General features: G+C 37.9%; 1 protein-coding gene and 1 long non-coding RNA gene across 3 annotated transcripts in view; one reads left to right on the top strand and one right to left on the bottom strand.

The window, feature by feature from the left end:
- The window catches only part of itgbl1 (integrin, beta-like 1), a 46,780-nt gene extending 23,140 nt beyond the window's left edge, over positions 1–23,640 (bottom strand). The window contains exons 1-7 of one of the 2 annotated variants that reach the window (XM_067604061.1): positions 23,377–23,640; positions 18,212–18,414; positions 10,449–10,595; positions 9,071–9,193; positions 6,471–6,611; positions 2,685–2,825; positions 1,504–1,650 (exon numbers count right to left, since the gene is read on the bottom strand). In XM_067604061.1, the coding sequence (XP_067460162.1) occupies positions 1,504–1,650; positions 2,685–2,825; positions 6,471–6,611; positions 9,071–9,193; positions 10,449–10,595; positions 18,212–18,414; positions 23,377–23,468 (994 nt within the window). In that variant the 5' untranslated portion in view covers positions 23,469–23,640. Of the gene's footprint in view, positions 1–1,503; positions 1,651–2,684; positions 2,826–6,470; positions 6,612–9,070; positions 9,194–10,448; positions 10,596–11,366; positions 11,409–18,211; positions 18,415–23,376 lie in introns of those variants that run through there. The other variant, XM_067604062.1, reaches the window with a different exon arrangement.
- On the top strand, positions 7,405–18,171 carry LOC137192959 (uncharacterized). The gene is made up of 4 exons (XR_010930653.1): positions 7,405–7,620; positions 10,440–10,508; positions 12,740–12,783; positions 17,908–18,171. It is a non-coding gene; the product is annotated as an uncharacterized lncRNA (long non-coding RNA).
- Positions 23,641–27,434: the final 3,794 nt, after the last annotated feature.

The following is a 27,434-nucleotide window of genomic DNA, read 5'->3' as shown; positions in this document are numbered from 1 at the left end:
TTGTTTTTACAAGGTTTGAATAAAATTTAAAGGCATTTAAGACCTAATTTCTCAATCAGCTTCCTGCTATGAGCGATAAGCTCCTATGTGAAGACACAATTTTCTGCCAAAGTTAAAATAGCTTTGGTTATTTCAATTGAGAGATTTCTGTTTGTGCTTTTTTTTGTCTGAGCTCTGCCTTTAGTTTGAAGTCGGCAGAACTCATTTAGAAGAAGGCGATGTTGCGTATGTCTGCACACCAATCAGAGTTCAGTAATGTTTGAATGAGAATATGATAACAGTTTTGGGGTTGTTTACTTGTTTCCAGCACAGTCAATCAAATCTGATCAAACCACACACACACAGTCCTGATGAAGCACATTAGTTGAGTTTTTGACGGTTAACTTCCTCAGTAAATAATACCGAAGATGTTTTTTTCTCCCCCAACCTTTAACTTTGATTGTTGCTTATTTTGTCATGAATATTTAGTTTTATAGAAAAAGAAGTAAGAATTAAAACCAAAATTTCAATGTAAAAATGTTTCGACTGTAAATAGTAATACACAACTTCCACTATGCACACACAACAGATTGATAATGCATGTAGATGCATTGCCTCTGTGCACTGCCTGTTGGCACCTATGTCTTATCAGACTTGAACTTAGCTTAATTGCACTTACTCGTGTTGTTCTCTCCTGACTAGTTCCTTGCTTGTGTTGTATTAACTCTAACATGTATGTCGCTTTGGATAAAAGCATCTGCCAAATAAAACTTTAACATTGTAACATTGTAACATGTAGATCAAGCAGAGTAACTCAAAAACAGCCTCTTACTCTTACTTTATTGGTTTTTGTAGCCCTAAATTTACACTGTCCCTCTTTTACCTTACTGTCATCAATCAGCAGACCCAAGGGTCCATGACAGGGACAAGCACAAGCTGGACCTTTGTTTTGTTAGCATTTCCAGTGTTGCTTCAGTATCTGAATCTGATATTAGTACTAGGCCTAACATTTTGAGGATCCAAGAAAACAGGCATCCTTTGTCCAGAAGGGCCTCTAATGAAGCATATAGTGCACTGTAATAAATCTTGACACATCGACCCACAGCTGGTTCAACCGAGATAGCTGTTCTAGCCTTAGCTCACATTGTTGCAGCCAAACAGTGCCCCTTAATCTCACATGCACGTATACATGTGTACAGTATGAGCACAAGTGCACAACGCAGACAACAAAACATACAAAAAACGAACAGGAACAGTAATGCAAACACACCTATACATTCATGTACATGTTATGTACAACACAATAAGAGCACTCAGGGGTTGATGTGGTTCTTATTTAAAGATGCTTAAAGATGCTATCACTTTTGATTGCTGGGCACCCTAGTGTCTTAATGACCCTCTTAAGAATGGATTAAGAGATGTGAAACACTGCAAATGGCCTATTTTACACCAAGAGGTGAGAACAGAGTGCAGGCCTACTGCAGTAACCATGGCAACAGGAGCAGATGGGAAGACCAGGTATACCTCGTCCGAAGCAGGGCAAATTGGATGTTCCCCGACACTTCTTCAGACTGCTCTCCAGAGACAAGGAGCAGGACAGAGGATGCTCACACTTCTTTCCAGCCCATCCCTCCTTGCAGTCACACCTGCCACAATTACACTGGCCATGACCTGCCAAGAGGAGAGAGGAAGAGGCGGAAGAAGCAGAGAGGTGAATCGAAGTGTAGGCTGTGTACAGGTAAAAGTCAAATAAACAAACTGAGAGGGAGAGAAAAAAAAAATACAGCATTTAGTGGAGTGGGCACACTGAGCAGGGTGGAGGGCTGGAGAGGTGATAGAGTGCAAAGGAGGGGAGCTGGTGTGAGAGACAGAAGAGCAAAGGAGGTAGTAAAATAAACAAGGAACAGGACATACTAGAAGTGAGAAGATGAACTGAGGAACTTATTGTCCTTTCTAAGCTATTGGATGACCAGCATTGATTAAACTGGTCTAGCCTGAAGGACAGAGAGAGTGAGAAACTGATTGAGACAGATGTGATTTAAAACATTAAAATGTGCTTTGTGTCTGTATTCTCACAAACAATAAACTATACATGAAGCTATGCACCAAAGAACTGTTAACGGTGTGTGCATAAGCTAGGATGTAGAGATAACTTTTCTGGTGCAGAAATGATTAGTTTAATGAATAATAGGCACAGTGGTAGTATCCATCATATTTTGTTCATTAATTCTTATATATATATATATCTAATTATATATTAATATATAATATATTTTAATAATTAATATATTAATTAGTTATATGGAAAGTTCACTTTTACAGCTGCAAAGTTGCAGCAGAGTATTAAGAGCAGTTGGGGAAGTGTTGTTGAGAACTGTAGTTACTCAAAGGTGAAGATGGTCACTACATTATTATTATTATTTTTTTATTAAACCTTTGTTTAACCAGGTGAATCCTGCTGAGATTACAAAACCCCTTTTCAAGGAAGCCCTGGCCAAAACAGCAGCAATACAGTGTTTTAAACAACATACAAGAAAACAATTAAAAACACATAAAACAAAACATACAGTAGCAACTCACAGAATCATATAGGCTACCCAAAAAGACAGACACTGGTCAGTTCTGCTTGTATATAGGCCTTGGGATTGCAGTACATGTATCATATTTGTGACTGTATTTCTTAAATCTAAAAAAATCATGCTGACCTGAGCAGAAGTCGTCTGTATATCGGTCGTAGGTCGCATGGCAGTTCCTCTCATCGCACTCACAGGTGTCTCCATGAATATCTCCCCAGTCGCCAGAGGGATCTACATCATAACAGTTACACTCCCCACACACACAGGTCCCTGAAACCCACACAGACAGGCCCACAAAAACATATATATCATAAATTCACGTTGTTTGTAAGATTATTTTCAGCAAAACATCAACAATGAACATCAAACAAAAGCGGATAAAGCATATTCTCTTCTATTTCCACAGAAGCTGCAGCCAACAGGATAAATACTCTTTTTCCTTCTCAATTTTTCTTTCTTCATCTATGTATCTGTTAGTGTGTCTGTCTCCTTCCTTCTCATTTGTTTTACATCTTAGCCAGGGTGTCAGCTGAGCAGCAGCCAGTGGAAATCCCATTTTTTCTTATCAGCAGTGACAGAGCATGGGGAACCCCAGGGGAGCTAGGCCAGCTGGCAAGCCTGTGGGCTGTGGCAAGCGTGTGTCTGGCCCCTGGCCCTAAGGTTCGGTCTCCCTCACCATCTCATAACCCTGGAGCCCTGGATTTATAGAGCCATGCAGTTTTATGTCTGCCACAAATGTCACAGCCCAGCTTCACCAGAGCATATTACAGCACCTGTACTCGTTACTGCTAAAAAATGTTACATAAACGTTCTATAAAATCAGGAGGAGCACCCTCGCTCTCTGTACAAAAGAGGAATGTTTCCTCTGTGTGCTTCATGCAGCCATATTATTGCGGAGTCAAATTGTTTTGATAGAGAAATCCTATATGGATGCATGTATTGAGCCTCAAGCGTTATGTGGCTGTTATCATTTTGACAGCACACCAGTTAGTGTATTATTAGCTCATCTGAGGAGGCTAGGTGAACTTCACAGGCTGAGGCGTTTGACAGTTTGCTGAAATGAAATGTTATCTACTGAGTCAGTCAAATTGTTCATTCATTCATTTCAGATTGTGAGCGGGAGATAAAGGTTACTGTTGAGCAAAATACAGGAGAGAGAGAGAGAAGACATTTCACAGTCTCATACAAAACACTTCACATCTCTGCATCTATACAGGATGATGAAATCAAATCAGCCATCTTCTACATAATCATCCTCCTTGATCCATCCCCTATAATCAACGGGAATTATCTCCATATTGCTTTAAAGGAGGATTAATTCAGAGCGAAATGGTTGCATGTCATATAGGGATGATGGGAATTGAGAATTGTTCCTATTATAATCAGTGCCAGATTGTCTGACTTCTGAGGAATAGTTAAGTTCTTAAATGGGGCAGGATGATAAAAAAATATGTATGAGTATGTAGACTCATATTATCAAAAATAGATGCAAGGGAGAAATATAGTATTTATAGTACATATAAAATTGGTCACAATACTGCCAATGTGCTTTAATATTTGCCGGCAGTGCATGTAGGAAAGTGATGTTTTGGACTGTTTACAGTACAGGTGTGCTGCATTTTATCTAGTGCAAATTGTTTTTTACTATACTGTTAACACTAGAGCCACATGGGCAGATTTATCATGATGTTTTTGCCTTGAATGGGAATAGCTATTATTTATTATTTATTATTATTCTTTCATTTAATTGATGTAAATAATGTTCAGGGTCATGCAGCAGTTCCAGAGCACTAGTGATTTACTGTCAAATATAGCACATTTGTTGTTACAGTGATTCGAATCTTTGAGATCTTCTGTACATGCTGTACAGAGACTGTAAGAAAACTAAATGAAAACATATGGATTCATTTTCCACCATCCAACAATGTATCAAAATGGGATCAATAAAGGAATCATTAAAGAATTATAACAGCTACCTTTGACTGAATCGGAAAATTCTGTCAAGCCAATATAACAAGAAAAAAACTCCAAACAAAGCAAACTAATGTGTTCAGGTCAATTTTAGCAACACTAGTAACAACAAATATTTAGAAAATGACACAGGCTTCTTTTTAGTTGCAGTCATATTTCTTTTGTTCTTTTCTCTATTAACTCTTGGGATTGTCAGGCCTTTGTCTGCCCTTTTCTATACTAAAGAAGAGCACAATGGGCCACTAAACCATGAACACAGTCGATGGTTGTTCATGCTGGGTCCGCTGTGCACTTAACCATAAATTGCAGCTCGGCTGCGGTGGGGCACTGTCCGTGTAACCTACCATTTAGCCCTACCACTTAGCCAGCCCTCAGCCAGTCCACTGTAATTAATTTCAGAGAGCTTTACTGAAATCCCACAGGATCACTTGAGCAAGGTTAGTGAAGCTTTTTCTCCGACTGCCTGTCTACCGAGCTCTGATGGCTTTCAGTGGAATTCACATGAGGATTTTTTAAAACAAGTCTATTCTCTTCGTTCTCTTTTTATGTATTTTTTAATGTATTATTCTCAGTTTCAAAGGTGGATGCCAAAGATGACTCTTTTTCTTCTATGATGGTTAGAAAAGAGAAGACACACTGAACTAATATTTCACACTTACTAAGAGACCACATACAGCATGTCAACTCTTTTCAGTCTTATTGGGTTTTGTCTATGATGACTACATCCACTGCTAGCACACTGATTATTTCTGCTACTACTACTTACTTATATAACTAGCATTATAAGAGTGAGATATTTCAATTGGATCACACAAGTATTTGAAAAAAACATAACATCTGGAGACAAGATAACAGATCTCCATGAGCATCTTTTCAGGAGAAAGAGAGGAACAACCACAACAAAGACACAATAAATAAGTAAAGTGATTTCTAGTATGTAGCACAATGTCTGAGGCTATGACAAAACAAAACAAAATTTAAATCCAGATTAAGTATCCATTCTATTCATTTGTGTACCATCTTCCTTTGTTTCAGTTCTTCAGGGACAGTGTTTTTTCCTCATCTTATTATCCAAGATAACAGACAGGAAATACATTTCCATTATAGAATGTCTGTTTTCTGTATCCTAGCAACGCAATTGCCATGAAATTGTCAATGGTTGTGAGAAATCACTCCATATTTACTATATAGAGCGTTATATTTGCTGTCTGCCATTTTATGTGAGTGTCAGAATTCTGTATGTAAATGTATTCACTATATAGTATAGTGCCCTCAAAAATTCCTCAATGGAATGAAAAAGTAGGATCCATTTCTGCCACAATGCAATGCATCACATTTTATGAATGTGAAAATTACCATTGGGAGACTCTATAGCTGACAGTGATGACGCAAAATGAGGATGGTTAGTACGTGTCCGAATTCTCAATTTACTGCTCACTGTTGTATAAACTATTGAGTGTCTAGGGAGTAGTGAATGATTGAATGAGGGAGTGATTTCGAATGCAGCCAATATATTGGATTCTACTGGGATTTGAAATTTGAAAGGACAAACCTAGAAATGAGAAAAAGAGAGTACTACAGTTACAGCTAAAAAATGAGTTAATAAAGGATCCTTAATCACATATTTTCATGGGCTATATATTATTATATATAATGTGTGGTCACTACCAAAAACACTTCCTTTCCTTTCCTGACATAAAAATAACATAATGCCTGGTCATACTTTTTATTACTTATTATTTTAAAATTTGATATTCTCTGTATTTATTTATTTTTGTATATATTATATTATTTGATATTTCATTAATATGTAATGTTAGTATCATATGTAAATTCTGATCAAATTAGTTAATGAATTATCAAAACATAATAATTAAAAAATGTAATCCCACACAGTCATCAAGGCTGTACACTGTCTACTGGCTTTGAAGCGGGTAAACAGACCTCTGTTGCTGCAGATTTTGCCATCTGGAGATGTGCATCTCCGCTTGCTTTCCCATGGGCTGATGTCACACTGGAATTCACATTTGTCTCCATGCCAACCAGCAGCACAGTAACAGTTTCCACAGTAACACTGGCCATGGCCTGGAAGCAGATCAGAATGAACATGCAACAACTGATGAGTTCACCTCGGTCAGTGATTGACAGTCAAACAGATTTCTACTCATCCTCTTAGCCATTTAAATGTCCAGGTTTTAGTACTCTAAGAGATTAGTGTATATTTGATGCAAATGTTGACATTGTTATATATTTGTTAACCCTTATCAGAAAAAATATTTTTCAAACTCATATTTTCTTAAATCAAAATTCCATATTATGTAAATTAAAAAAAACATTTTAACTTTATTTAATTGTCATTATTTGAGAATTGCAAAACAAATGAAGACAACCGATGTATTTCCCACAAAGGCCTAAACTCCATATCTTGTTTTTCAAAATAAAATGATAAATGGCTAATTAACATTGATAAGCAGACATTGGAAAAAACCTGTGGGGTGTGCAGGGATGAGTAACATCATCAAATGGCATGACAGGTCGACCTACAATTATCGTCCAATTAACCTTAATGGACACATGGGGGACTTGAACCAACAACAAACTGACACTGTTCAGGAAATTTGATTATTTGCTGTCTTACCAGTTAGATTAGAAGATATGAATTTCATTTTTGTACCTCCAATATAGAGGTAGGAGTGTGTTTAGCCAAGAACAGAGCATGGAAGCAGAGAAAACAACCAGCTTGACACCACTAGGTACTACACAGTTGCCCAAACTATGTATGTATTTAACACATGCAAAACTACAAAATGACACACTGTGGCTTACAAAGACATTAGCTTATGCATCAGAGCTAATTCTTGAACAAGAGCTGGGTATCCAGCTGCAGTGGTAGTATCTCAGGATCCCGTCTTGTCCTGTTAAATTTCTGGCTTCACCATTTTCATAACTGAAAAAAAGTCCGGTCACGTCCAGTCAGTGGCTAGGTCACTTGAAACTTTTTTTTCCCGCTACAGTCTTTGTGCTAAGCTAGGCAACACGTAACAGAGCTGGCTAGGATGTCGCACCTGCTAATAGGAAATCCATCATGAAGTTTGTGAGTAAAGTTCTTCTTAAGTTAATTACTAAGTTAACTCTCAAACTAGTGATTTACTAAATCAGGTTGCACAATTAAAACATACGAAATGTCTCATCTAGTAAACACTTTAGTAAGTTGGTTACTAGGAAACACCTGTAGTGCCATCCAATAAGAAGCAACCAACTATGCAAACAGGAAATCACTGTAGTGTCACAAGGGTAAATGCTAGATTTGATGGGCCAGAGAGATGAACACTTGCCTCTGAACCTTAGGGTTAGGAGGTTTAGGTTAGTGTACAAATCTCTCAAGAGTTTCACAAATTGCCCCTCCAGCATATCCAATCTAGCACCAACCTGTAACAAGCTGTAATATAACCTCCAAAAATAAGTTTTAGGGGCAAAAAAGATATAATAAACTTAACCGCCAATCCTTTGTGAATGTACGTATCATACCTGGATAAATATGTGTGTTTATAAATAGTAGGCTAGCTTTCATGCAGTTTACAGTGAGAGGGGATTAGCCTATATGATTATGCTAGCCTAACCGCCATCATTGTTGTAATTTGAGGTATATTATGTTTGTTTTTGTTTTTTCTTTTCAGTGAAATTTAATGTAAAGTGTCATGTCAGATATGTTGACTATATTCGATATTACCTCTTGTACTCTAAAATCCAATGAGGTTGTATACTAGCTAGCTAACGTTAGTTTGTAGTTGGTTCTTTCAGCTAGCTTACACAACAGTTACACCTGACCAGTTAGTAGGTGTAACTGTTTAAGTAACAACTAATCTTTGCATAAGAACTAGATTGTATGGTGCAACCGGTTTTCATTGAGTGTTATAGGTGGTCCAGCCAGCTGCTGATGAATTGACTGTTTGCTAAGCTCCTTGCTGTTTCACCTCTGTATGCAGAAACTGTATGTAGAAACTCTACATTTGTGATAATTTTTGAAAAAAAAGGTTGCTTTATTTGAGAATTAATTTGACTAAAACAAGCCTCAAATTTCAGCAGCTGAAATTAACAGATTTTATCAGCTGTAGCAAGCTAGCTTATCAATAGAAGTTAGTGAAACTCCTTCTCTGGCTGACTTCTTAATGCCTCCAGCTAACTTGTTCGAAAATAAGAACTCTGCAAGATATAATTGACAGCTACTTGCACTATATCATGCTAACTCAGTGCTGTGTAATGACTGGACAAGTTCAGAGGAGAGTTTCAGCAAAGGTCAATGGTGTTCTCTAACTCTCAGTAAGACAGCAAATGAACAAATTCTGACAGTATTCCCTTAATATAGTCATTCAAACAGATGATTACTCCAGTTGGTACCATACAGCAGCTAACACATGGCACAAGGAATAGGTCAAGAGAGAGTGAAAAGGATGAACAGTCTTTGAATAACCCATATTAAACTATGATGTGTGTTCTGTTTTGGGGGAAGAGTGAGGGGCTGAGACAGGGTCTGGAAGGCATACCTCCACACACCTCTCCGGTGTCCTCATCAAGACACTCGCTGTCGTCACACTCACAAAAACGTCCCGTCACCAGGCCCCTGTTGTCCTTATTGTCACACATGCAGCTGCCACAGTGGCAAGTGCCTATTAAAGATAACAGCTTTAGTCACAGTTTAAGTTTATTTACATATACATTATGTTTGTGTGTCTGTGTACATAGTATGTTGTTGTTTGTGCATGTGTGTATGTTTTGATGCAATGCACTTTAGGTGAAAGAACCCAGCTGGTTTGCAGATGTGCACTGGAGGCACTGTCTGTGCATCATGTGCCACAGATTGGTGTCTGACTAGTGAAGGTTGTAGAGGTGTTTTTGTGTGTGAGTAGGTGTGTGCTGGAACTTTCTGAATGATGCACTATAGGGACAGAAGGCTAGACAACTACATGCTGTGAATAAATTTGCATTCATTTACACTCAACAGGCCACATACTGTACAGTACATGCTTTCAGACACACACACACACACACACACACACACACACACACACACAAATATACATTTATCCATCATTTAGCATGAGGCATCATGGGCCAGTGGTGAGGTTAAGCCCAGGTGGGTGATGGGCTGTCAGTGTGTGGAAAACAACCTCAGTCCAGACGTCACCTCACAGTGTGCATCTCCGGTGTGCCAGTGCTTAATCATGTGTCCACAGCCATAAACTGGGACTGTGAGCATCAAAAAAACTCTGGTCTGTTAGTTAAATATCTGCCCTAACTGAAGTTAATATTTCTTACTTTCCAAGGGGGCATGCTTCATCAGGGGTTTATAAATTGTAACTACTGGGTTTATCAATTTTAATTAATTGATTTTTTTTAATGACTTATATGCCAGTAATAAGCCATTAAGGAGGACAAACTCCAAACATTTGAACATTCAAACTTGACTTGATGGTTTATCAGAAAATGAGTAAGGAAGTTTATGATTTTATAATGTAGTTATATACAATGATTCATCAAGTCTTCAGTTTTAAATGGGAAAATTGAAGAACTGAAGAGAAAAACCTGTTAATCTAGAATTTCTTTATTAATGGATTATTACGGTTACTTAAGCATTAAGACATGATTTATTGTGAATACTGTACAACCATTAACTATGACAAAATAAAAGCTTCAGAAAAAGGTATCAAAATATGAATGTTATATGACTGTTATATGTACTGTATATTTTGTACATATGTGTTTGTAAAAATGCAATGCAGACATGGATGCAGGTTGTTTTTTTGATGTAGGTTTATCTTAACGCTCAAGTGTTTTTTGTGCAACTCAGACTCATTGTGTGTGTGTTTGTGTGTGTGTGTGTGTGTGTGTGTGTGTGTGTGTGTGTGTGTGTAGTTGCAGTACCTCTGTTGGAGCAGACCACCCCCTGCGGGTTTTTGCAGAGCTCTTTGCTTTTCTTGTTGGGTAGGTTACACTCCTCCTGGAACTGGCAGGCATCTCCGAACCAGCCTTCATCACACTCGCACATCCCACAGTCACAGTAGCCACGGTCTGATAGGGAAACACAACACACCACATGCTGTTTATCACTGTTGAAAATCATACTCATTCAAATCGCTCTGTGAACACCACGATACATGAGTGTTAAACGGATATCGTGGTTTTGCACTACTACCAATGTGCTCCCAAGTGATTCTGTTTTAATGAATGTCATAATGAGACACCATACATTTCCTTTGAGATGCATACATGTACACATGGTAAGCAAGCAGGCAGTATCATGTTTCCCTGAAGTCTATTTGCAGTACAACCATGTTACAAAATTTCAAGATGATATACTAGCTTCCTCATCAATCACTCAGTCTGAGCGTTACCTTGTTCAGTGTTCAGAGGCCCTTCACAGGCAGTTCGGCTACACTATTTCTCATCATTCTGCAGGCCGTAGTGAGCAATATGAAAAACAGGAGGAATCACATGATGCAAATGAAGGCTGCTGACAAGTTATTATAAATGTTGCGTCCATTGCATTTAGCAACAAGGGGCCTTGTATGTCACATTCAATCATTCTCCTGACTCGTTCATCATGTAAATGTGGTGTCCTTTTCAAGGGCTATCCATCAGTCATTAACAACAGGCAAGTCCCCTGTCTATCCTCATTATCAATAGGTCTCAGGGGACACTTGGGAACAGGTTCAAGGAAAAGAAGAACATGGGAAGTGCACTTTGAAGAATGTGCTACAGAGACCATACAATTATGGGAATAAACTGATCTAAACAATACGAAACACAAAGCTCAAACTTTTAAATAATTGTTACACAAACTGTCAAAAAGTAGTCTGCTCTCTTGCTGGCTTTCTACACAATGCAGTTATCATTATGAATCCCACTGTGACAGTAGGAACTGCACTACTGAACAAATATAAAGTTATTTCAAAAAATAACACAAAGTTCCAAATTCTATATTATTGCTATGTCACTATATAGGCTGGAAATAATCCCGTAAACCCATGGGTGCACTGTATTCTCTTACTTGCTGTCTACACTAGATTTGTTTTCTAATCCAGAATTACTCTGCCTCTTTGGGTACTGAGGCTGTCAAACTGTTCATATCGCATATCGATGTGCAAAAACACTCATGTCCATTACAACCAAAGTTTTTGTCCCAGTTACTTGGTTTTTGAATCATTAAGACCACATAAATATATCTACTGTAGACCACACAACTGTGGACATTTGTCAATAGACACAAGACAGGCACAGGCACAATCTAAATAATTTTAAAGGTATGGATACTCTTTTTTGGATTTATCATTTAATCTTCCAGATGGGAACTACCACACAATAGCTGTAAAACGGAACTGAATTAAACTCTCTCCAATTTAATTCAGCAGAATATTACAAAGTCACTGTCACCCACTAGCCCCCATTAATCTCTGCTTGACAATCATTCTGACATATAAAATGGCCCCTCTTTGTCTGCAAGGCGAAAGTTTAAGTGTGTGGGAAGGTGCCTGTCTTGTCGACAGTTTATCTTTCCTGGGCAGTAATTCTCTGTGGCTTGGGGGTGTCAGAGTTCTTCCCACGCGCATCTGTCGGACACACACACACCCAGCCAATCAGGTCCCGAACAATGCCCAGATACAACCAATAAGGGTCCGGAGAGATGGTGCATCTGTGCCAGCATCAGTGCCTGTAATAACAGGTGATGTAGCGTTACCATGATTAACTGCTGTTAAGGAAAGGATGGTGACTCATACAGCAAACTAATTTCAGGTTTAGAATTTAACTTGCCTCTGCAAAGAAAATATAATACTGAGAGGGAGATAAACAAGGTGATACGTTTTTATGGATCAAAATAATAATTCAGCAATCTTAAGCAACTGTTTGGTTAACTACATTTACCAAAAGTAATTCTATATTCGAGGCAATGTCAGTGCCATTCTGAGATATCAATTTAGTTTCAATTTTGAGCTTCAATTTTTGAAACTATACATTACATATTGCAAATCTAAAAGCTCATATTGTCTCTGTGCTAATTTCTTCTTAATTTATTGCAGTTGATTTTTCCTCACCAAATGACATTTCCCCACTTACTTTGTTTAGATCATGTTCACCAAAACATGATACTCATTTCAGTGAGTAATTATTCCTCCTTGCTTTCCTCTCCCTGTGGGTTGTGGAGCGTGAAACGACAGCACGTCATGTTCTGTGGAAAAGATCTAGGAGACACCTGTCTCAGGTAATAACTCATTCGCTGTGTGCACAGCCTTCAGAACGAGGTACTCCTGTTTTCATCCTTCCAGTTTTTATAATTCTCTGTACTGTAGGCATTCAATTCTCAACTTTTGTAACTTCATCATATCTTTGCAATACCACTAAAACATTTTTAAAACCTACTGGAGGCATGACCATAGCATTGTACAAGCACTTATTCCTGCAGCATGAAGTCTCAGGAGCTCTAATGAGTCCCAATCAAAATTGCCTTTTACTAGTAGACTTGGACAGACCTAAGTGGCTTTTTCTCCTTGCAGCCCACACTGGAATCATTAGGTGACTCACCACACAGCCACATAGTCCAGCAGAGCTCAGAATATCTAAGAGCATCAAAATATGTACTAGAACAAAAATAAATTGAGCAATTTAATGGACTGTAATGGCTCAGAGACTTCATTCCACTGTGTGTCCCTATTTTCTGTTGTTTTTTTCTCTCTCTCTTTGGGAAATCAACAGAAATTATGTATAAAATCTATTAGCCACTTTGGGAAGTCATCACCATTAGAGAGTTGTTCTCTCATGATTAGTTTATATTATCTGTCTATAATGTGTGTATATTGGAAGCTACAGCAAAGCTTATGTAATACTGACAGAAAGTGCATCTGGAGAAGTTTGATTTGGAACAGCACTGGCCAATTGACTTCTTACTGTATGTGCTGCTGACATAACATCCCCTTGAGTGGGATAGTCTCTGGCTCTGGCAGGGGGCACAGAGGCTGGGGGATAAGCCAGAAAAAGAACAGAGGGTCTGAAAACCCATTGCCTGAGAGAGAGAGAGAGGGGGAGAGAGAGAGAGTGGTAGTGAGGCTAAAATGTGTTCTGACAGAACCCCAACCATCCATCAGGGGGAAAAGAGTTTTCGCTTTCATGCTTGCACCTCCCCATTTCAACTGCTCCTTTGAGATAGGGTGAGAACGACACGCATATGATAAAGTCTGCCAGAATCATAAAGTTACAGATTGTTCTGGATTGCAGACGTACTTGGCTTTCTGACTCAGTCCACATCAGTGGCTAGGGAGGTGGTAGCTGTTACCACAGATGCTGAAAGAACTGTTGACCCCTGCTTGATGAAACATTTTATGTGTTATTAAGGTGTTGTTATATCAAGAATCTGTGATGAAGACAAATTTAAAAAAAATAAATCATTCTAGTCCAATAAAGAGAATGATTACTCACTAAGGGGTTTAGTCTTGATATAATAGTCTAATGCTACTCAATATTGTAGCATTAGACTGTATTGTAGCGTTAGACTACATTGTAACAGTAATTACTAACAAGTTGATTATACAGTGTTTTTTTTCATTTGAGACAATGCTAGCCTGCAGCACCCTGGGCCACCCTCTGTGTTTCTAACAATGGAAAAAGACCATAAATCGCAGAGTCTGTCTGAATGCACACCAGAGGAAAACACTTTTCTCAGTTCAGCACAGACATAGAGAAAGAGAAAGAGAGTCAGAAAGAGATTTCACGTGGCTCATGAAGGAAAAAAAAAGAGGAAAGGCTGTGAAAGGCAAAACGGAAACATTGCCACGTTGAGCCTTATCTTTGAAAACGAGAGAGTTATTGCAGAAATCACATAAATATAAAGTAGCTGTAAACATTGAAAAATATTGTTGAATACTTGGAAACTTCAACTTCAAACTTCAACTTCATAAGTTAACAGAGATTTTTCTCATACACTGTAGCTCATGTTTTTAAATGGGGTAGCGGAGACAGAGCAGGAACAAATAAACACAAACAGAGGGCAGTTGGTGAACAGATGTTAGTCCAGGTCATCATCGCATTGTTCTGCTGCAATATGGGATGTGCCAGAGTAAAAAACATGAATGAGCACCAGTGTTTTGAGTAAATCTCACAAAATCAACACTTTAGGTCTGTTACAAATAAGTTCTATTAGTTTGTGATAGCATGGATGTTATTTTCAGTCTTATCATGGAACATATGGAACAAATAATGCACAGTGGTACTAGAAATTTGTCTGAAGTAGTGTGCTATGGCACTGGCCTTAGTATAAAGAAATGAACAATGTATAAATGTTCGGAATGTTTTTTGCCAATCTGCCAACCAATCCATTCATAGCACCACCTTGCAGTAGTTTCACCATGCATGCGATACATTAATGATGTGGGAGGAGCAGCTGCTGGTTTCAGAAGTATACTGTACTTTACCAGGCTAAATTCTCATTAGAAAGGTTAATGATATCCTTAATGTTCCTTAACATAGCCTGAATATTGTATACTATAAGTGGTATTGGTAACTGTATAAATTGAGATATATCTACAGGATCACAAAGATGGACCAAAAAAATGTTTAGAAGAGGATTATGCCTGCAGCTGTTATTCCAGGGAAAATAGTGTAATAGATAATATCAACATAATATGCTGTTTTGCTCAGAATAAAATATTTATACTCTCCTAATCATACCTAAAGACAACAGTGATATTCCAGTGCATGAATTAATGCCATATGTTTCCATAATACCTCCAGCCCAGCTTTGATAGGGCAAGAACACCCGGGGGTACTCTATATACTATATACATAGACAAGCACACAAGTACATAAATTTAGAGCTTCTACTTCAACTGACATGCATATCTTTTGAAACCCACACAATAAAAGGAAAGACCATGCAAGCCTAACAAAAAAGACCAATAACTCATTTCAAACTGAAGGCATTCTTGCTCTGTCTTAGAAGTACAATTGACTATGCAGCCCTACACAGTTTAAACAACAACAAAAAAAAGAACTTAAAACTATTTCACCTGGTCCTCCTTCAACAGTACAATAGACAGCAACACTGACAACAACATTTCAACATAGATTTTAAAAATGTTGCTACCAGACATAATTTTTTAAAAAAATCTATCATCCCCAGTTTCTTCATCTTAACTTGTTGGTGTGTTTGAAAAGATGCGAATTAGTGTGTTTGCCTGATGAATGAATGAATGCCATCCAAGGTAAAAGAACATCTCAATGCCAGAAAATCAAATTTTTTTGGAAAGGAAAAACACACAGTTTATCCTTAAGGAGAAAATCGATTGGATCTTATCAGTGGGCAGTTGTGAGAGGCAGAGATAAGGGAGCCGTGGGGAGAAAAATTGGCTGCCGATCTTAGACAGCAGACCATGCACACTGCATGGGCCATTGAGCAATGGGGGAGGGGAGGTTTATTCTTTTCAATATGCTTTGAATATAATTGCTGGACCTATATGCATGTGGTTGTGTCAGTATGTGGCTGGTTGTGCATATTTGTGTGTGCACATGAGTACTACACTATGAGAATGAGCCTGATCATACGTGTGTGTGTGTACGTGTGTAGAGTGTGTGTCTGGGTGTGAAAACCCATCCCTCCTCTGATGCATCTAGGTTCCATTTGCAGTCTGTGTACCAGTGAGTGAAACTCCATTATCAGGCTGAAGCAGGGCCTTCTCGCTCCAGACTGCTGAACCATAATGAGCTCCTCACAGCAGCCAACTTGTCTGCCCAAATAAATCACTCTGCCCATCACGTGCACACACACACACACACACACACACACACACACATGCACGCATATCTCCATTAAACCTGTTCTCAATGCACACATATCTCCATTAAACCCTGACACTCAGAGCCCAATGATCACAGAGCACACCGAACAAAAAGATGAGGATTATTTTCTCTTATACATCAACATACAGGCTAAGTATGTCTGACAAGTCTTGGTAACTGGTTTACGTGTGTTTATGCTCTACAAAATTTTTGTTTACCAGGTGCATCTAGCTAAAACTAATGCAGTGCAGCCCTGTATAATTCTACCTTTGTGAGAGTGAGAGAATATCCAGCTTTTGTTGAAACTGTTTCAGGGAGGTGTTGATTCAGCTTTATGGTTCTGTAGTGCTGTTAAATTGTATCACGTTGTACTGAGAAGTGTTTCTTTGGGTTGGTTCGTCCCATTTATACCAAAGAAGTTAGACTAAATAATAACAGGCTGTCAACACAACATTGGTATACTATTACCTTATAAAGTTCTTATTGCAAATGTGCAAACAGTCACTTATTTACACATCAAGCAGACATGTTACAACTTTAGTATTTATTTGGAGTTGTTTCTGGTCAACTGATAAATGTAAGTGCAATATTCAATCTTCTTTTAGCTCTGTTTTGAAAATGGTGGAGAGAGATTCAAAGTATTTTATAATTGTAGAAATATCTGCTCCACTATGTTCACCAGCCAGTCACTAAATTAGTCTGCCTGCTGTTTGGTGCTGGGTAGGTAGCGTACAATGGGTTTATCAAAACTTGTCCCGCTAAAAACAGCTGTCTGCTGCAGCCTAGAGTGACGCTGATGAGAGCAGTGAGAGTGAACCAAAACACTGCAGTTGCAGGCTGTAAAATCAAAGCAATGAGCTAAAGAAGAATTTGATGCAGAATTTGATGATTATTCTTGTGGGTTTGTCACTATGAGCTTTCACATTAGTAATTTGATTGATTGTTAATATAAAAATATTGATTATAGCAGCTTCAACAAAAATAGCATCACTATAAAGTTAAATCATCATCTAAAAACCTTCAAGGAGGTAGGATTTAATGCAGGGCATGGCTGTTGTATTACACTTTTAGTTTGCTATTACTATTACTATTATTATTACTTATTACTATTACTATAACAAAAAACCTAATAAATTAGCAACTGAGTTCATTTTGAAAAATGAATGTACAGAGTGGAGAGTATTTCATAAGGCAACTTGTTCTTGAGTGTGGATGCGCTCTCAAGTGTTGTAAAATTCCAGGCAACAAGCTAAGTTCAAAGCCTCCTAACAAAAGCTAATGCATGTGTGAACCAACCAGCTGTCTACTACCAAGGAAATTCTTTGAAGTACTGCCATGGTGATATGAGCTCTCAAAGACAAAGCACTGCACCCCTCTCAATGGGCAATAAAAAAAAGAAAAAAAAAGATGAAACCAAAATACTCTAAATCCACTCCAGGTCTGTGAAATACATGGTTGCCCAGATGAAATCATAAAAAAATGAATGTTATATTGAAAGCATTAAAAGAAAATCTAGGTTTCTGGATGGCACCATTAAGTTCTCTGTTTTCTTTTCCAGCACCTGGCTGAAACAGACCCTAGACCTCAGCTGGAGAGTCTATTTGCCAAGCTTCTCTGAGGAGATCTGCTGCTTCACTTACTGACCCATCACTAACAACCATACCCAAGTTGTTTAAAATATGTGGAGCCATGTGCTGCATAACCCCAAAGTCATGTGATAGACACAAACGTGGACAGCCAAACTTTTAGAGGACAATACACAAATAAAAGAACAGACAGCAGTGTTATAACATGTTTGATTCCTCATTGTAACACCAAACGATCTGATTTTGTTGTATATGTCATTCTATCATCCTACGCACCGTTACAAATTTTCCCATTGTGTGTGGCACAGACCCAGTCGTGGCACTCGCAGCTTGGCCCATAGAATTTCCCTGGATCTGGGGCCTGGCAGATGCAGATGCCGCAGTCACACTTGCCCCTCCCACTGCAGATCTTGCCATCAAGTGTCCGGCAGCGGCGCAGGGATGACTCTGTGGATAGTTTACACACACCACCCACCTGGCTGGTAAAAAGAAAAAAGGGTGAGTTGTAATGCAGCTTTGGAATGTACTAAGGGTCAAATACGCTGTGCCTTTTCAAAGAAAATAAGCTCAGATGTGCCAGGAATGTCTCCCTTCATACATCAAAAAGAACCTGTTCAGGGTGTTTGGTATTTATAGTATTTTTAGTATGAGTGCAGAAATATCATTCACATACAGGTTTGGGCATCAGAAGTATAATTAATTTAAACTTCTTTTTCTATTTGTTGGCATTGCACATGAAGGAAAAAAGTTCAATATGGAGAATAGTGGGAAAAACTTCTCAGAGCATGGCTAGACTGTTTTGGTTTATACTAAGAAAAAACAAAATGTCTTGGAATTACAAAAACAGAGTGTGAAGAAATCAAATAGCAGACAATCACCATCACCTTTCATTGAGTACAGTCCAGCTGCTGTTGCTGAGCTTTGTTTTTACTCCATGGGGTTTCTCAGTGAGATTTGTTTCATTTGGATGATGTCTGACATTCTTTTTCTATTCCTGCCCTCTCTTCATAAGGGGCAGCTGTCCGGTTTGAGAACAGTAGACACATTTCAAACAACCAACAGATCAAGTGTTCTGGTCACTCCCATTAAATTAAATAAAGAGTGTGTGTGTGTGTGCCATGTGTCATGGGGAGGTTATACAAATTCCATTTCACACAGGCTTCACCCACTGATTGTCTTTTTAGGCTTAATCACACTTGTCTGCAGAGCAGCGCACTGAATTTTAACAACTTGCTAATCAGAATGATGGTTCTTTCTCATGACAAGCCAACTTTCTGTGGTCAAGCATGAGACCTTGTCTCTGCCCTCCACTATTTTGTGCTGCCCCTCTTGCTCCAGCCTCACCTGATGCCCATCAGGAATGTTACATCTGCTATGAGCTTGGAATGCTGCAGTCAGGGTTGTTTGATCTGCAGGGTACTTCCCTTGATTGAGCCTGAGCAAGGCTGGGACTTCATCATGATGAGAGTAATGCAATCCAGAAGATGGCAAGGACAATGCACAATGAAGGTGGGGATCCTCCCATCTCAAGATTCACTATCTCACTTACTGCCCCAGATCAGTTTAACCAAAATCAGTGCAGGTGTGGAAAGTGAAATACATTTACTCAAGTACTGTACTTAATTTTGAGGTATTTGTACTTTACTTGAGTATTTCCATTTTGTGCAACTTTATAGTTCCACTCCACTACATTTCAGAGGGAAATATTGTACTTTCTACTCCACTACATTTATTTGACAGCTTTAGTTACTAGTTATTTTTTAGATGAGGATTTGAAACACAATACATGGTTAAAGATAAAACCAGTGGTTTCAAACCTTTATGGCTTTTGACATCTTACAAAAAGTAGTGTGTAGTTGGGTTCACATTTCAGATGTCTATGAGTTGTTAACAGCTCCACCAAATATGGATTTTACCCTCTAAACTTCTCACATGGTTTAATTTCAAAAAACTTTCAAATGATCCAACATTTCACCAAAAATCAAAGATTAGAGAAAAATTCCAAAAACCAAAAACAGATTTGTGTATCAGAACTTTGATTTTCTTCTTTCCTCTCCCATTAATAATCTCACGACCCCTCAGATTTATCTGGTGACCCTTTGGAGAGGCCTGACCCCTTGGTTGGGAACCACTGGACTAAACTAGCTAACTGTATATAAAGTAGTTGAAACTAGCTCCACCTCCAGCAGCTACAGCAGTAACATAATAATGATGTCATATATAATAATATATCAGTCAGGGACCAAACCACTACTTTTACAGCAATTTAGTGCAATTTAGCAAAATACATTTTGTTGCTAATACTTATGTGCTTTTACTTAAGTAGGCTTTTTCATGCAGGACTTTTACTTGTTATCGAGTATTTTTACATTGCTGTATTGGTGCTTTCATCTAAGTAAAGGATCCGAATACTTCTTCTACCACCTCTGCATCAGTGCTTGATAACCCAGAATCAGAGAGTATGGCAGTATCAATTCTTCCACATTACAAGCCTGGAATCTCTTCTGCTTTTGGTACTGGGAGCCTCGTCTAACGGGAAGTTAAGCTAAGAAAATAGGGCATATTAATTGCTGAGGGCCTGATTAACTGCTGATGCTGATGGAGTCAGAAAACAAATTTACATTTTGGTGGCAATTTCAACTCTATTTTAATGGGTGTGTAACTATGTCTGATGAGACAACTGATAGGCTGTCTTCTTTGGCCACTTGTTTCAAAAAATTGGCCAGTTAAACATGGACAAGTAATGGGTGCACCACAACATCCTAAACGAGATCTGAGCATACTAGCATTTTCTCTAGCACTGATGTTTCACAAATAATATTTAGTCTCAAAATCCTTATCTGCAGTGGGTGAGGCAATAGAGTCCAACTGTGTTCCTATCAGTCCCCCAGTAAGTCCTTCTTATACTGTATGTCTCACGGCTCTATCAAAGAAACCATTTGAACTCATTGAGAAGACTCAGTGGCATTGCCCTTAGCAATGTAAATGAGTGATTTGTCCTCCCTATTGGTTCAACAGAGTTGTTTGCTCATTCAAGGAGATAAAAATGGTGGTATCCAATCCATCATTTGTTGGCTCTTGTTGTTGATGCCACACTGAAGAGGGCTGAATGTTGGAGTATCCAACAAAAATGTTGATGGCATTGAAAATACTGGACAGCTATACTGGAAATACCTACACCTTATGTAGGTGGAGGCATTGTCAACATTATCAACATCAGTGGATGAGTGAAAATTGATTGAAATCAATATCAAAATATGAAAGATTTTAATTATTGGACTTAACCATGCACTGCATATGTACTCCCTTCTAGTAAACCTAGTGCCTCCAAACAAAAATGTTACTATTGAGTGGAAGCCTTATTGTATTGTAATGTATTGTATTGTGGGAAAAATTATAGAATACAGAAAAGATATTAGCTTGTTAGCCTAGCTACACGCTTACATCAACAACAACAATCAAACAACAATCCTATCTGCCAGCAGAATGGAATAAAATTATAGAATAGCAGGCACAATGTGTCAGTATCATCAGTAAGCAACCTATTATTAGGGCTGACCGTAAAGACCTAAAAGCTGACAAAGTCCAAATAATGCTGTCTAACAACTTCAGTAAAAAACTGCTTAGTTCTGCTTGATGAATTATGAAAAACACTTCATTGGAACATAACACAAAGACTTCAGATACAGTAATAGCCATCTGAACACCAACATGTATGATTCTGTGACTGCATAAGAAAAAAAAAACTGGTCAGTGTCCCTAATCCAAAAATCATCATGGGAAGACATTGCAAACAATTTTCACACGACTGAATCTGACTAAACAGCCTGTGATATGCTTAAAATGCAAATTGAGAAAATCTTTGATTAAAGTTGAAACTGGTACTGTAATATAGTATTATGCTATACACTGATACTATTAGAAATTACATGAAGTATCAGAGAAGCAAGGATACATATTGTTCCTATCCACTGTTTTATCCTTTTTTTTTTTCATCTTTAAAAGCATGTAATTAGCCTTATTTTCAGTTCCTGTTCTGAGGCTGGCTTAGTTGAGTAACATGTTCAGTTACTTCAACAATATTTTGTTAAATAAAAAATATGTGTTCACTGTTTTAGAGCCTTTTTTGTAATGGCTGTGTAAGGGAAAATGTCTCTGTCATTGCACAGCCTGGTGCTGCTCCTTGGGGCTTGTTTTGTCCCTTCAGCTGTAGGGCCCATTAGAGGGCAAAGCCAGTGTGTAGATAAATAAAGGTTATGTATTGTAACCCTATTGTAACGTAGAGTAAAGATGGATGGGTCCAACCTGACTTGCTGATGTTGTGGATATCGAGTGGGTCAAATATTGTAAGTACATTGGCCAAGCCAACAGAACCTACTGGAGGACTTTGCCTGTGTTCTTAGAAATGAGGTTACAATGCATAACCTTCATTATTGAGTGTTTCACACCTACCATTTTTCTCACTGTCAGTTTGTTGTGATGATATAACTGGCAACAAAAAAGGTGGAAATTATTTGGATATGTATAGGGAAAACAGAGGAAAACACTGTAATCACCTGGATTCTCAGGCGCTGATGCTTACTGTGTTTAAGTATGTGTGGGTTTGCCACTGCTGTCCAATAAATACTACTGTACAGTACAGTATGTCATACACTGTCATGGTGCACCTGCTTGGAGTAAACACCTCCTCTGTAGCTGTGTTAAGCTTGAATCATATGGCAACATTCTGCTGGCTGGGGATCCACTGTACAGTAAAAGGCCAAGGAAACCAGAAATGAATCTTTCTCCTTCATATTTAAGCCAATTTCAACAAAAAGTGTAATATATGTTCTGCAGCATTAGCGGCTAAAGTCAATATTCATGATTTTATAATTAAGCAAAAAACAAGTACATAATACAAGAGGTTACTAATTGCAATTTTGCATAAATGTTGCGTTGACACATGTGAGGTTTGGGGATTTCCTTCTTTATTTCAATATTGTTCATGGCTACAAATGATTGCTCAGTAAACACTTTTGAAAAACATAATCCTCCCTTCCAGCCAAAATGTTACTCAAGCTTCCTTCCTATGACCTCGAAAGCTGTTATAACATTGTATCGATAGGGAATAGTGGTAATTTATGAGGTGTCCAAATGGAAATAAATCAATGCCCTTCAGTTTAAAAAGAGTGCTCTGCAACTTTAAATAATAAACTGAGCAGCAGACTTCTAGGATTTTATGACTTGGCACGCAGCATTATGACAGGCAAGTAAAGTAGCATAAAGAAACTGCACAAAAAACTTCAAGTGCAAACTACATGTATAGGCACTCCTAAACTTTCTCACATTGCACTCTCCAAATGCTGTCTTTGTCAGCAAAACTCTGCACCTCCCTCTTCCTTTTTACTCTCTAGGCTCACCCCAAAATAAACAAGAAAAAACAAAGCTATGTGGAAACTCACCTCACCGATTGTAACAAAGTGTCCTCCACGGAAGAGAGCAGAATCAGAAACAACGGCACTAACATGGACTGTACCAAAACCTCAGTGTGCATGTTTAAATCCCACAGAAACCTGAAGTAAAGTAGCTTGAAGGAATTTCCCAGTCTTTCTCTCCTTAAACAGACAGGACAGGAAGAGAGAGTGAGAGGGAAAGAAAATGAGAGAGGGAGAGAAAGAGCAGCAGGCTGGCCTGAACTAGCTCAATCCCTTCAGAGGCCAACAGTCTTCTCTATACAAGTGCCTTTGATTAGTCTTGACTCTCAGACAGTCTTGGGCAAGAGCTGGAGTGGGGAAAACTGCCAAAATGAAAAGTCACCAGTTTGAGATGTAATTAGAAGCAGACTGTTTTTTTTAAATTTTTCGTTTCAGTTTTTTTCCTTCCTTTACCAGATGATCTCTCTATGGTGGAGTAGTTGTTTCTTTCCTTTTAATGTTAATAATAAACAAGAAACAAAATCAATACCTTCCCCTTATAGGCCTTTTTCACGGAGGACATTTTGACATGTCACAGTAGGAAAAGCACAGGTGTAAATAATAATCTATCTGCTTAAGTTTCAGGGTCCTGGTAGTGTATGCTGGCTCACTGTAATACTAGAACACTTGAATGGAACAGCGTTGTTGTTAATATTATTGGTAACACCTGTGTTTTTCCTACTATGACAAGTCAAAATATCTGCTGTGAAATAGGCTAATATGTAACAACAACAAACAATGGAGAATCAAGAGTTCTCAAAACAATACTGCAGGAATAATGAAACACATTTTGAGTCTGATCTAATAGATCTAATATAATTTCAAACAAAGTTGAACGTACAAATTCAATTCAGGTAAGTCTCAAAAGACTGACATTCAATGACAGTCAAGACACTACCATCCAATTTGGACCAACCAAGCTGGTTTGTAAATTAGTGGTGGAGTCAATGGAATTACATGCATCATACTTTTGTTTGCTCTTGCCCATAAGCAATGAATGAGACATTTTGTAAGTTTAGGCAGAGTACTGAAGTTGCGCTTGTTTTACCTTTTTCACAGCAGATATTTTGACATATCATAGCCTAGAAAGCACAGGTGTAATTAATAGCATTAACAGCAGATGCATCCTAGATTGTGTGCATGACAACTAATTGGGCTTTCTGGGATGCTTAAATAGTACTGTAGTACCACTATACAAACATCACCTACCGGTATGGTGCATTATTAACTTGGGACAATATAAATGAAAAAAAGACATTTGAAGCAACCTCCACATGCTTTATTCAATAAAAGAATTGTCTCACAGGACAAAGACCCCAGTAATTCGTTTAAGATAAATTCTTAAGTAATAAAAGTATAACAATGCTAATATGATCCCACATTGCACTATCATTGATTTTCACTATCCTTTATAGTGTTGATTCATGGTATGGAAGCCTACAAGGGACTATATTTAAATGATAATGTAAACTTGAAAATGAAAATGTAATTTCATAATAGCATTATAATTTTCCACATATGTATGTGTTATCTGAATAAAAATTTAAATGAAAATACACTAATTCAATTTGCATTTTCCTTTGCACATACTCGTATGGACATTCTATGACTGTATTAAAATTAAAATGGAAAAGCTGTTTGACATTTAATCTTCATAGTCACACCCTGCTGTGCAGTGGACAATAATCAAATATTAATTCAAATTTGAAAATTAAAATGCAATATAAACAATGTAACATAATTTCCCATTTATGCAAGCAATATTTAATTAAAATTAAATATGAGTTAATTAAATTAATTTAAAATGCAATTTTCTAAAAATTTGAAAATGAAAATGAAAACAGCATTTGACATCTCATTTTCAAAGGCTCAACTTCCTGTACCGTGGACAGTATTCAAATGCGGTGAGCGAAACAGCAGTCTATTGCATTTATATTTACATGTCACCAACCTCTTTTGGTGTCAAAAAGAAAATGAAAATGCTATTTTCTAACAATTTGAAAATGAAAAAGAAAACGACATTTGACATTTCATTTTCAAAGACTTAACCAGCTGTTTAGTGGATAATATGCCTATAATGCCTATTCGGAAATTTGCTGTAATGGTTTGGAGCCACTGGCCAAATGAGATATAGGATATATGATATAATTCCTTTTGGAAGATAAATGTTGGTCTCACAGATGATCTCTAACAATTGCCACATTAGTTTGTCTGAATGAAAATGAAATGTAAAAGGTTTACATTTTCCTTTTCAAATTGTTAGAATTGCATTTTAATTTTAATTGTGACTTAAATATTGATTGCATAAATGGGAAATCAGGTTACATTGAATTAACATTTGAATATTGTCTACTATACAGCGGGGTACGACTTTGAAAATTAAATGTCAAATAGCTATTCCATTTTCATTTTTATATGGTCATAGAACGCATATGTAAAGTATGTGAAAATGAAAATGCAAATTTTTGCACTTTCATTTTAATTGTTACTCAAATAACTCATACATATGTGGAAAATAATAATGTTATTGTGGAATTACATTTTCATTTTCAATTTACATTATCATTTTAATATAGTCCCATATAGGCTTCCATACATTTGAACTGAACAGGGCAAATAACATGTTTAAACTTGCAATGTTTTTCTCGAAAGTTCTTGTCACAAAGACAGTTTTTTCCCATATAATTTCCATAAAATGTAGAAATGTTGTTATACAATTAATACATACTGATTCTCCCCATGTTATTTCAAAGTTTGTATTTCTTATCTTTTTCATGTATGCTTTTGGTTTGGCCATGTCCAAACTCATCTTCGAATCATGTACACTCAGAATTGATTTCATGTTTTTCAGCCCCTCAACATAAAAAAAGGTAGGATATTACATATAGACTCTGGCAGTATTTAAACTGTTTGATACAAGGCCAGGTAAATGAACAGCTAACTATACACAGCAAGCTGAAGTGGAACTTTCAACTTGCACCTTTTATCCCACAGGAACTCTACACTGCTCTACTGAGTTGACCTGACAGCACTGTACTCAACTCAATAATTTATGGGAACAATAATAGTTGTAGTACTCAGTAGTACTCAGTAGTAGTACTCAGTCAGTAGTATATAGTAGTACTCAGTATTAGTACTCAGAAGTACTCAGTAGTACTCAGTAGTAGTAGTAATAATAACTTCACAAATTCTTCTTTGACAAGGCTCATCAACAAACAAATAATGCACATTTAAAAACACTTTTAAACACACACACACACACACACACACACACGCACACACACACACACACACAAACACACATTGCTGCAGTATTAATAACATAGAGCACACAACATAAAGAAAATAGTAGAAAGAGTTCAGAGTTAAGATGAAAAAGCTTTCCTGAAAAGAAAGATTTTTAGGCCTTTTTTAAAAGAGACTAGGGTATGTGCTGCCCTCAGATGGTTAGGCAGGCTGTTCCACAAGCCTGGTGCAGCAGAGCAGAAGGCTCGATCCCCCATGGTGTAGAGCTTAGTACTGGAGGCCCAAAGGAACAAGCTGCTGGCAGATGTGAGGGTGCAGGCGGAGGTTTGTGGTATGATCCGTTCCTGTAGGTAGGGAGGTGCATTTCCGTTCATGGATTTCTATGTGAGTGGCAGGACTTTGTAGTCAACCCTGAGGAGACAGGGAGCCAGTGCAATGAAAACAGAATTGGTGTTATGTGTTCATGTTTTCCCACTCTCATCAGGATCCTGACAGTGCTGTTCTGAATGCACTGGAGCTTCTGGATGCTTCTGCCAGGGATCCCTGTGAAGAGTGCATTGCAGTAGTCCAGTCTTGAGGAGATAAAGGCATGGACAAGTTTCTCTGTATCTGGGATGGAGATTAGAGATATTTTTGAGATGCTAGAAAGAGGTTTTGCATAGATGTCTTATGTGGTCATCAAAAGTCAGCTGAGGGTTGAACCTAACACCCAAATTATTGACTGAGGAGGAAAGGGGGATGTCCTGGCTGTCAAAGGTGAGATGAGGTATGGGGATGACTAAATCTGGTGTGGAGCGCCA

Source organism: Thunnus thynnus, chromosome 11 (genome assembly GCF_963924715.1).
Source record: "Thunnus thynnus chromosome 11, fThuThy2.1, whole genome shotgun sequence".
In the NCBI taxonomy this organism is placed as follows: Eukaryota; Metazoa; Chordata; class Actinopteri; order Scombriformes; family Scombridae; genus Thunnus; species Thunnus thynnus.
The sequence above is the reverse complement of the archived record's forward strand: the minus strand, read 5'-3'. Positions and strand labels throughout refer to the sequence as shown.